Source organism: Amphiura filiformis, chromosome 6 (assembly GCF_039555335.1).
Source record: "Amphiura filiformis chromosome 6, Afil_fr2py, whole genome shotgun sequence".
NCBI lineage: Eukaryota > Metazoa > Echinodermata > Ophiuroidea > Amphilepidida > Amphiuridae > Amphiura > Amphiura filiformis.
In genome coordinates, this window is record NC_092633.1 from 44,304,308 (window position 1) to 44,316,989 (window position 12,682).

The window sequence follows — 12,682 nt, forward strand, 5'->3', positions numbered from 1 at the left end:
ATAGCTCTTTACCATAAGGTGTGCTGAGTCGTCGTAGAATTGTGCACGGTGCGCAATACATCAACCTATTTGTCCAATAACGACATGATTTATATAGGGGTTTTTTAACCAAGAGGAAATTTCAGCAAAAATCTTGACAAATGATGTACACATGCATGTACCACATTGCAACCCTCATCCATGTGGACCCACTATTATTGGAAAAAGTTGGTCTCAAATACCTATTATTTTCAGAATGGAAGAATAGTTCAAATTATATACAAATCAACTTCGAAATGCACAGGAAAACAAAACAAATAAGTTTCTTTTAATTTGATAAATAATGCGATCACAACCAGTGATGCAAACAAATATAATATATCTGTGTCTGATGTGCACACTGCACTAATATTGATTCATGATCATCTCTTAGGCAAAGTTCACATAAAATGGACACTCAAGAGAACTTTGTCATCTGGTGTAACCTATTGTCAGATTCCTAGGCAAAGTATAACACAATTAAGACTCCATGTATTTTCATTCTTTTAAAGGGGAAGTCTGATAATCTTATAATTTTTTCATATTTAAAATTACTTGGTATTGCATAATTATTGTATTTCAATCATTAGCTACTATTACATGATGATTTTCAATATTGGATGATCAAATTTCGAGACAAAATTAAAAAAAAAGTTGGAATCCATGAAAATTCTGTATCAATAAGTATTTTGTACATATTGGGCATATATATTGAAGATTTTTCAATCCACATAAAGTTTATCTTTTCCCTTTGACCTTTGACCCAAAGATTGGCTTTTGACCTCTGACCTAAAGCACCAAATAGTCCGGTCAGTTCATCTTCCAATACTGGCAGTGCTAATTAAAAAGAAACAGAAATTGCAACCTAAATAAACTCATCTACTTTTAAAACTGAAAAGTATATTGCTATGCTACCATTTATGCAGAACTTTGTAGCTCAAAAAAGCAGCAATTCCGAGTAAAATAATACAAAATTAAGATAAACACCTTATTTCTACTTGGTTATATACTGATATTGCAAGTGTCAACTAGTAATTAGGTAGCTTTTTAGTATCACATGAAACTAAAAAATAAACAAAATCAAAAATATAACTGAATACAACTTGCCAGATATGGTACAAAATATAAAACAACTGTGGACATAGTGCGTAGATTTACAGAAAAAGGAAACAACAACAATACCAAGCCTATAGCCAGGGGGTGTGCTGCACCCTAAATATTGACAAAAGTAGCCCCCACCCCCAACTTATGGAAAAAACTTAAGGGACCAGTTTTTCATGTTAAATTGTGAAATTTAGTCCCAAAAAGTACATTTTTTATGGGTTAAAGTCAACTTTGTGTATGTAAGCGATTTCATTTGGGGAAAAAAGGTAAATTTTTTGAAAATTCCACAACCCTTCAAAAAATCCTGGCTACGGGCTTGAATACAACAGAATAATAATAAGAAATAATTAATGATACATTAATTACATGTATGTTTGGCAACATTCATCAATACTCTCTGTCCAACTTGATATGTGTCCATTTGTCATTGACATATTATGCTATTCCAGTTGAACTCTCCCCCCCCCCCCATTCCAAATGTAACCAATATGGTCAATTGGAAATCAACATTTGCCAGTTTGTGTGACCATATAGTTGAACTGCAATTGACATAGGGATGAAATCAAAACTCGACCGGCGGTCAATCGCCGGTTCCGGGCGATCCCGTCCGGTTACCATTGTTTAGAACAATAGCAACCGGACGGAACCGCCCGGAACCGGCTGTTGACCGCCAGTCGAGTTTTGATTTCGTTCCATAGAAGCGTTATCTTCATGTGCATTTTAAATGGAATATCTGGTTAATCATGTCAACATTGTAAACCAATGAAGCAAGTGTTTCTAGATGCTTTACTGGTGCCCGAATCTTACATGACATGAAATTTACTACAAATTGAGGCTCAGTATGCCAAGGAAAAATCAATTTATTATAAATTTCAAGTCGGAATTTCAGACCAAGTCTGGTAATTTTTAAATGTGGTGTAGAGAATATCGATTAATTTGTAAGTATCAAGTGCCATTCAGTAGCAGGTATTTGAACTACAAGTATGAAAAAATAAACAAGCCAGTGGCACGTCCATGTAGGTCAAAACACAGCCTGGTACCGCAATCTTTGTGAAAGAAGTATTTATGTAACTCTTAAGCCAAGACACAACTAAATTGCTAAAATGAGTCAGCATAATTGCCCACTTTTAATAAAGAATTGGGCTATTCTAGTTGAAATGCATACACCACTGTGGGAGACATGACCTTAATCTCCCACACAGGGAGTGTAGATTTCAAATGGAGTCACCCACTTAGGTAACCCCATTTGAAATTCACACTCCCTGTGTGGGAGATTCAAGTCATGTCTTCCATAGGGGTGTAAGGATTTCAATTAGAATAGCCATTGTGACATTGCATATTATTCCATGATACATGGTTTCACACTTGGTGAACTATACATAAGTATCAGACTGTAAATATATATAAAAAAAGATCAAAAAGATTTCAATAATCATCAGAAAATAAAAAATACTTACTTTAAATAGTAAATACACATATGAAACATCGTCCACAGAAACCCACCAAAATATACATAGATATAAAACATGTATTGCCATCTCCATAAAAAAAAGAAAAAAAAAGGTGGGCAAGTCTTGAAAAAAGAAACTGTTGGAAAAATTTCGTTGAACTGATGAAAAATGAGGGAAAAAGGATATGTGAACAAGACTGTACATAAGAAGTTGCTGGATTTTTCATAGTTTTTTTTTTATACACAGGCACATTGAAGTTGTGAAGGTTAAGATTTACATGTATACAGTAAAATTTTTACACAAATTTCTTTTTGTACAAATTGCTCTGTTCAGTATTTATTTCAGGTGCATTAAATCATTTGGGCTATTCCATTTAAAATCCACACTACCCCTGTGGAAGATTTGGAAATATCTTCCACAGGTGGAGTATGAATTTCAAATGGAATGAACACATTAGGCAGCTCCATTTAAATTTCATACACCCTCTAAGAAAGATTCAACCTGCATCTTCTACAGAGGGAGAGTGAGTTTCAAAGAGAGTTGGTGATTGTGCTAATTCCATTTGGAACTCATACTCCCCATGTGGAAGATATTTTTCAAAATCTTCCACAGGGGAGTGTGGACTTCAACTGCAAGAGCCCGTCTGAGCCTGTATCTACATATTGATTAAAAAAAGAATCCCAAAGAATTAAAAAATGCAAATATTTAAAAAGTTGGTTATTTGGAGACCACATGCGTGCACCTTTCATTTTAGGCAAACACTTGATATGGAATGTAAGCAATCACTTCAAAACCAAATCTTATTTTCACAAAGAGTTTTATACATTTGTAATACATGACCATATTAACACAAACCTCTATTACAAATGCGACACGATCAAGGACAATGTGCTACCCCATTTGAAATCCACACTACCCCTGTGGAAGATTTTTTAAATATCTTCCACAGAGGGAATATTAATTTTGAATGGAATGAGCACATTAGGCAGTTCCATTTGAAACCCACCCTCCCAATGTGGAAGATTCAGGTTGGGTGCAGAGGGTGCATGAAATTCAAATAGAACTGCCTAATATGCTAATTAAATTAAAATTCCTACTCCCCCTGTGGAACATGTTTCCAAAATCTTCCACAGGGGTAGTGTGGATTTCAAATGGGATAGCCCAATGCAATGTGGGATTCAAATCCCACAAATATTGAACTGCTCTTGTTACAAGTAATTTAAATGCAATAAGAAACAAAAAACTTGAGCACCTTTTTTTGCCCATAACTGACAACCAATATTGGCAACATTCGACTTGATTGATTCCACTTGATCAGATTAGACATTAGGCTTGATCGCACCACAAATTAAGAAAGATTCAACCTGAATCTTTTACAGAGGGAGGGCGAGTTTCAAATAGAGTTGGTGAATGTGCTAATTCCATGTGGAAATTTATAATGCTGCTTTTCACCCTCTTTACTCAGTAATATTGCAAAATTTGACGAAGGCGAACTATTCCATGTCTGATTACAATAATCATGTAACTTTCTTTTAAAATTGCACCATTTTGTGATAAGCATCATATACATCCCTTACAAATGTAACAAAGAACACAAAATTGAAACAATGGCATACACTTTAATTCAAATTTTGAGGTCTTTGTTACATTTTCTGGGAAGCTAACCCACTTTTTAAATGCTGCAATGTTTGAAAAACAAATAACCAAATGAAGAAATTCAAAACTGATACTTTTATAATATCATTACTGTATCATAATCATGTACTTACAAATATTTTCAAAAATATTTCACAAATAACGGGCACAACTTCATTCATAAATGTATGCATAGGGTTTTTTGAGTTGTACTCTAACCAAATTTTTTTATAACTTTCTGTACAAAATAAACATCATAAAACACAACCAGTCATTAGACAGTCATTACAATTAAAACCTACCCCTCCCACTCTTCCACCCATGCACCAAATATATTTGGGATAAAACTGGTACAAAAATATTGCACCATCAAACACATAAATCTGTACATCATCGTAATTATACAGAACAGAAAACAAAAACAGAAGTCCAGCTTCAATATCATCCATGCATTTTTTTTCTTCTTTACATTTGCATGGTTATATAGTCATGCTATAGTACTCCTGTATTCAAATAGTACAGATCCATTATAGTCATCATGTAAATAGCAGTAGTTTGAGCTCCTAAGAAGCCATGTCAGTCTCATCCACAGCGTGATATCTCATCACGTTTAGCTCCTAAGAAGCCATGTCAGTCTCTTCCACAGCGTGATATATCATCACGTCTTAAGCTCCTAAGAAGCCATGTCAGTCTCATCCACAACGTGATATATCATCACGTCTTAGCTCCTAAGAAGCCATGTCAGTTTCATCCACAACGTGATATATTAGTCTCATCCACAACGTGATATATCATCACATCTTGTCATATTCCATCCACGCTAAGAAAAATATCATTCTTTGATCCAAATTCCATGTAATACTTCACTTTAAAGTACTGTTATCATGTAAGGACCGTCGATATATATCGATAATAATCAATAAATCGACTATCCAATAATATCAATATCGTTGATATCACTTTCTGAAGAAAATCAATTTTATCAAAGTTACAGATAATGAAAAAGTATTGAAAATGCAGGAAAAAAGGACCGAAATTTAGCTCCATAAGTCGCTGGAAGATGGCTGGCACATTTGTTAGTCCAAATGGCATGATGCAACCTGTTACATAGTTATGGGTTAAATTTATGGATGAATTGGGAGGAAAATCGGTTGATTGATTTTTATCGATATTGAGTGGCCAATATATCTATTGTTTAAATCGTGACATCGACGGTCCTTATCATCACGGAAGAAACTCATATCCAAATCATACTGATGATTCACTTCTTCTTGGTCCACCAACAATGGCAACGCGTGTATTGCTCGCATTTATATAATCATGTTCATGTTCGCTACCAGTGCTAGCTAGCCTTGCGCCGATACTCCTGCCGGCAGACCCTGTCGATCTACTACTGATAGAGTGCGCCGGTGACCGCATTGGCCCAGTTGTGAATACATCATCTGGTAGTAACGGCATACTAGTACTTGAATTGAGATCGGGATCATTGCGGATTTTGTTGAAGTTGTTATGCGCCGGTACGCTTTGTTGTCTGCTAGGTCCTACTCGTTGCCATGGGTCAGTAGAAGGCGGATGATTGGCTAGTAGGGCATGGTATTCAAGATTATCGACCATTCCACCCATTGGGGAATCATCGTCGTTAAGAGGCAAGTAGAGTCCTGAATCCATTTTCGTCGGATCGTTTTGATAATCAGGCTCGTCTTTGAATGCTGTGGGAAAAAAATTGAAAAAAAGTAAGTTTAATTTCTGCATATTTTTATCACAATAAAGTATAGCAGCCTGGTCTATACTGTTAGGGTAATAGATTAGTTCTTATAAAAGCAAAACAAAAATTTTGCTTGCAATTGAATACCTGAGTGGAAGAAGGGCCCAACTCCAATTTGTTACAAAAATGAGTTAGACACAGCATTTTATTGCCAGCAGACTGTTCTTCCTTGTGTGTAAAAGACAAGCCAAAATCCACTTTCTAAATAGTCTTCCACGTACAGTACACTTAATCATGGTTTTCATGGAAGAAAGGCCCAACTCCATGGAGTTGGGCCCTTCTTCCACAAATATTGGGTTAAAGAGGAATTTTGTTCATACATGAAATCTGCTTTCCACTACAATAAACTTTCTTGCTAACATATTACATGCTTCTACTTGTGCAATTAATGGATAATTTCCAAATTTCTGTAGCTATTTATAACACATCTGCTTACGAAACTGACACTTGCAGTATATTAGTGGAAGAAGGGCCCAACTCCAGCTCGTATTAAGACCTGTACCGTTGCCATGGAAACATCATATATGATTTCGAATGTATGTAGTACTGTATGATCATGTATTAAATGTCCCCTGAAGTTGAAAACATTCTGTCTATAAAACTTTTCCAAATATTAAGTTTTTTCTTAATATCTCAAAAACAGTTTTGATGGAGTTGGGCCCTTCTTCCACTCAGGTATTCAATTGCTTCATAGAAGGGTATAGTCAAAATAACATACTCATGATCAACTTTATTTATCATAACATAGTGTATTTACTATTTAGAGAATAAAGGTATTGTTTTTAGCCGCTGTCGTGCATCTATCGTCGCATATAACACAGGCGAAATCATTATTTTACGCCAAAAATAATGATGTCGCCATGTTATATGAACGGATAGATGCACAACAGAGCTAAAAACAATAAATTTATTCTCATTCTTAAACGCTAAAAAAAAAAAAAAAAAATATTAATCATAAGTATACCAAATTTTAATCAAATTAATTCATTTTACAAGGAATTACCTATGACTTATAATCAATCAGTCCTGTTATTACTCTATGTGCCTCTGATTGGTACAAATAGCAAGCATGTGTATTACGTTGAAAATGCTGATATTAGCGAAAAGACATTTTATGCACAGACATTTTACATTTTTCATAAAATTTACTTGGGCAAATAAACAAACATTAATTTCTTAAATTTGCTATAAAATATAGAAATTATAGGACATTTTGTAACAATAAGAAAATATAGGAGGATAATTTAGTGGTTTAAACGTTTGATCACAACACAGTTGACACCTGACTTTCCAAAATTCCAGGTACGCAAAATTTTATGTTGTGGTCAAAGATTTAAACCACTAAATTATGTTTACTAGCAACACAGATGAATTTTCTTTCTAAAGAGAGGAAGAGCTCTAAATTATAGGTAATCCAGGGCCACTTGAAGCTCTTTCTACTTGGCATAGCATATCTTACCCAGCTGTCCATTAGGTGGTTCTTTGTAGTGATCCTCTGGTAATGCCTCAGATTCACTCTTGGAACTCCTCTGTCTCTCCAATTCCTTGGTGAAGACGGGATCCCTGCAGTAGCGTAGACTACTTTCTTTGCGCAGTGGTGTGGAAGGCTTCGTTACTTCTGTAGGACTGTGTGGTGTGGCACTGTTTGGCTCAGTGTGGTTCTGTTGATTTGAGAATAAACATTGATCAGTTTGGGTAAAGTTAAAATACTTTTTGTTGTTACTTATATGTGCTACATGGGGCCAAAAGAGGCATTTTTGAAATGAGTTAGTATTATTATTACCTTGTCAGATAATCTGTTCACAAGGTTACTTGGCTTGATACACATAAAAGCTTTCATATACTGAAAACACAGGTCTACCATACTTGGTTCTGAAGTTTTGTGATGTATACTTTCTTGTGTATTTTATTGTTTTTACTCCATATGTTTGCCAGATAATCTGTTCACAAGGATACTTGGCTTGATATGCATAAATAATGCAAATTAGGTACTAATTTACCATATCTTGTGCTGAAAATCTAATCTAGTCTAGACCCTGTGGTCATGCTACCCCCTACCAAGTTTCATTATTAAGGCACTTACGGTTCTCGAGATATCATGTTCACAAGCTTTGCATGGACACCCCACCCCCTTACCCGCCATAGTGGTCTCACTCTGAACATAGTTCAGTCGAGACAAAAAAATGGAATATATTTGGCATTATATACCTCATCTAAAGATTCCCGCCATCTGATTGTTTAAAAGCGCGGGCATAGTAAGTAACTATTCCCTGGGCATAGTTTTGCTTGTTCTTTGTTCCCAGCCTATAATTTTAACCATGCCCCGAACAAAAAGCAGTAAATATTTGTATATTATTCCTGTACTTACAGTAGGAGGGAAGAATGGTGATTGTGTTGAACCTGGCTCATAAGTGTAGTTTTGTATAGTGCTCATTGGTTGCAGGTACTCCTCAGCATCCATAAACATATCAGGATCTGTGCCTTCCAAATCCCCTGTGATAAGGCTCTTATAGAAGTCTGATGGCGTTGGCGAGGGCAGGCTTGACAACCCATCTGTATCGTTTTGAATCACCAGATACCTCTGAGGGTCTTTAGTCATACGTCCAAGTTCCTCTGACATTTGCTTGAAGGACGGTCTACTTTCCTCATCAAGCAACCAGCCTGCATTAAATGGATAAGATAATAAATACATTTGTCGATTGTCTCTGCAATCATGTGCTGATATTCAGGGACAAGTGATTTGCGCGGAACTTTTTTTTTTCACGCAATATCTGCGCAATTGGCTATTTTTTTCCTATGGGCAGAGATACATGATTTGCACTGAAAAAAAGAAGAAGTTCTGTGCAATCTCCGCACAATTAGCTATTTTTTTTCGCGCAAATCACTTGTCCCTGCTGATATTGCATGGGCTTAATGCTCTGTGTGTGAGCCATGTGCTTCAACATATTTTCTCAGAATATCAAGAGCTATCTCAAGAATCACTGAGGGCCTGCTTGAAAAGCAGTGTTTGTCACTGAAGCAGTATTACCCTCAATAAAGAAAGAATAAATAAATAAATAAATAAATACTGGACTTGTTTGTACTCTGTACTCATTTTGATGCATTTTCATGCTGATTCCAAATATGGTCATAAATATGTACAATCCTGAATTTTTGTAATTAAAAAAAATTGAAACTTGCTACCTGCAGTTGACACCTGCATGGAGAATTAATATATCAAATGGTAATAAGACCAAGACTTAAAGGTGGGTGTCCCTGATTGACAACCTTGTCGCCCCACTTTTTTACACTAAAATGGGAAATTTTGGCATATGGACAAAGCTCATAGATTTCTCATAACCCTAATCTACTTTTAGGCCTGAGATATTTTACCAAATGTGGTAGCCTTATTTATCCCCTGGTGGTGTATACATTGACCATTTTGATACACTTTTTTTGCTTTTTGAATCAAAACAGCCGGATTAGAATCTTTTTATGTTAGGCATCTATGCGAGGTAGAAAACACCATATGAAAATATTGGATGACCCACCTTTAATTCAAATCCATGCTTATTTGGCAATAACAAGTGAAAAGCAACCACAATTTTGTAACTGAACTCCATAGTGGTTACAAATATGTGACGTGTCATGTCAAAAGGAGACACTTTTGGGCAGGTTATCAATTTTGAGGTTTTTACATATTTTAAATAAAGAGATATTTTGATCCACAACGCCATTTTCCCCAACAAATTCGGACATTGCTGAGTGAAGATATTGAGTTCGTAAGTTATGGTATTATAAAATTGGAAATTGAGATATCGGCCTTTAAAAATATTATTGACAATGTTGAGAGTAGGAATTACCTTAAAATGTCTCAAAAAATACAAGATGCCAGTTATACTCCGGTCTGAAACTATCAGACAATATTTTTAACATTAATATCATCACAAATTTGCCACAAACCCAAATTGTAAAAAAAATCACTCCGGGCAGATTTTTGGCTATTTCTCCATTTACGATCCTGCCCAAAAGTGTCTCCTTTTGAGATGACACGTCACATATAGCCAGAAATACTTGTATAATAAAGAATAAGGAACCTATGATTTATACTCTAGTTGCTCTACCAAAAAGGTATAAAAATCAAAACCACTAATCCCTCCAATTAGCTCCTGCTGATTTCCCATTATAGAGCTTTCAACATGGTGTAAAAAGTGTGCCAACAGGTTTCATAATAACATTATTACATAACTAGAGCGGTTCTCGGGCTTCGCGGTTCTCTGCTTTGGTGGTTTGTTTTGGTACTGAATGGTACATGTGTTTGGGTGATCATTGATGGTGTTTGTGATCGATTGGTTTAGGTTGGGTGATGTATGTTTTGTTTCTGTTCAGAACCTTGTGGGGATTTGGCGAGTCGATGGGTGGGGGTAATTAGTTAAATGTTTGTAAGAAGGGAAAGTGAGAGGTTAGAGAGTTAAAATGAGGTAGACGGTAGAGGTTTGTAAAGGTTGAAGGGAAAATATAGGAGCATGGACACTTGGCCTGGTGAAATAGTTGTTGAATAGAAGTTGAATGTATAATGTTTGTTGATGAATGAGACCGATTTGACCGAATTAATTACACGTCTGTCTGCAGTGGATACTTTGAAGGGAAGTGACGGCCCGGGTTGCCAAAAGATTTCAGCCCAATTGCGGGTCAAATAATCGAAAAAGTCGCCCAATTTTTCTCTTTACCATTGGTTTCTATGGGACATGAAATGATCGGAAGTCGCATGGGAGCCAATGTTGAAAAGTCGCCCAATTTTTTTCTTAACCATTGGTTTCTATGGGACAGGAAATTGTCAAAAGTCGAGGAAAATCTTCAAAAGTCGCCCAATTGGGCTACCAAATCGCTGGTTTGGCAATCCTCACTCACTGACGGGCGCATGTGACGCTTTCTTTGGCGTGGTGTAAACAAAAACATGGAATATAGCATAGGCGTGCGCAACATCATTTAAATTAATTATTATTTACCGATACAACATTGTAGGCGTTTCAATGTACAGAAACTTGTGTCATAGCGTTACGTAATCGCTATCATCATCATCAATTCGCTCAACACGATGTGTCATTCATCAAGTCAAGTACCAATTTCCGTGATGTGTTTATTATACAGGTTTGGGCAAAATCGATTTTTCTTTTATAATATCCCGTGGTAAACGTATTTCACGCCATAATATAAATAAGGCTAAATAAAAATAAAATGATGTTTCCGGTAACATGCTCTGAAAAAAATTGGGACGGAAGGAAGGAAAAAAAAATTATTTAAACATACTGAAATTTCAACCCAATTTAACACTTGAAGGCTAGCCAATAGAAAAACAGTATGACTCGGGGTCTCAATCGCAAAAGCTCTTCTCATACTACACAAGTGTGTCGTACTGTCCAATATCATTTACCTACTCTCTGTCATTCACTGTTCTTGTCTATATATAAAAGCTTTTTCTGTTTGTGCAATTATAGAAAACTGCTACATACAATTTGGAAATTTATGCAATACAAAACACTAAACAGATAAAATAATATTTCGAAATGACCATAATTTAGGGTAGAAAAAAGTAAGGAGTCCAAACTCCAAATGGACCCTCTTATCTTAAATCCAAAAAATAGGGGTCCATAACCAAACTTTTGGGATCCAAAAATAGTCAAATATAATATTAACTTGTAAACAGTTAATGACTTGAACGTGAAATCAATAAGTGCAAATCAAACCAATTTTTTAAGTTTACCTGACTTGGGGATCAAATCTCGACAGAGGTTTCTTGCCAATACAACATTTTACTAATTTGACCTCAGATGACCCCTGGTGACCCCCAAATGACCTTACCAAAATATGGCTCTAAATGGTGACTGTATCCACCAAGTTTCATGCCCATATGACAGTTTTTACTAATATGACCTCTGGTGACCCCAAAATGACCTTCAAAAAATTTGGCTCTAAATGTTGACTGTACTAACCATGTTTCATGCCCATATGACAGTTTTAACTAATTTGACCTCAGATGATCTCTGGTGACCCCAAATGACCTTCAAAAAATTTGGCTCTAAATGTAGACTGTATTAACCAAGTTTCATGCCCATATGACAGTTTTAACGAATTTGACCTCAGATGACCTCTGGTTAACCCCAAATGATCTTCAAAAAATTTGGCTCAAATGTAAACTGTACTTACCAAGTTTCATGTCCATATGACAGTTTTAACTAATTTGACCTCGGATGACATATGGTGACCCCGAAATGACCTTACCAAAATATGGCTCTAAATGGTGACTGTATCCACCAAGTTTCATGCCCATATGACAGTTTTTACTAATATGACCTCTGGTGACCCCAAAATGACCTTCAAAAATTTGGCTCTAAATGTTGACTGTACTAACCATGTTTCATGCCCATATGACAGTTTTAACTAATTTGACCTCAGATGATCTCTGGTGACCCCAAATGACCTTCAAAAAATTTGGCTCTAAATGTAGACATTGTTTCTAGAAACACTGCCATGGTGACAGCCATTTCACAACCTGTCTCAATTTTGTTTTCAAAATTCACCTTTTTGAAACATTTTTGCAGTGAATCTTATTTGTTTAGGTGTTTTAATTGTCTTTAACCCAATTGTGAAGTTTGCACTATGCAAGGATTTATACAACTTGATGCTTGATGAACCTGCCTCCCAGTTAAGCTTAAGAGGAGCAAAATTC

The 12,682-nt window shown here is 35.8% G+C and overlaps 1 protein-coding gene across 1 annotated transcript in view; it reads right to left on the bottom strand.

Annotated features, from left to right (window-relative positions):
• Positions 1 to 668: 668 nt before the first annotated feature.
• LOC140154544 (epidermal growth factor receptor-like) overlaps positions 669 to 12,682 on the bottom strand; it is a 152,693-nt gene continuing 140,679 nt past the window's right edge. Inside the window, 3 exon segments of the mRNA XM_072177111.1 lie at positions 669 to 5,917; positions 7,433 to 7,634; positions 8,342 to 8,634. Coding sequence (XP_072033212.1) covers positions 5,457 to 5,917; positions 7,433 to 7,634; positions 8,342 to 8,634 — 956 coding nt within the window. The 3' untranslated portion in view covers positions 669 to 5,456.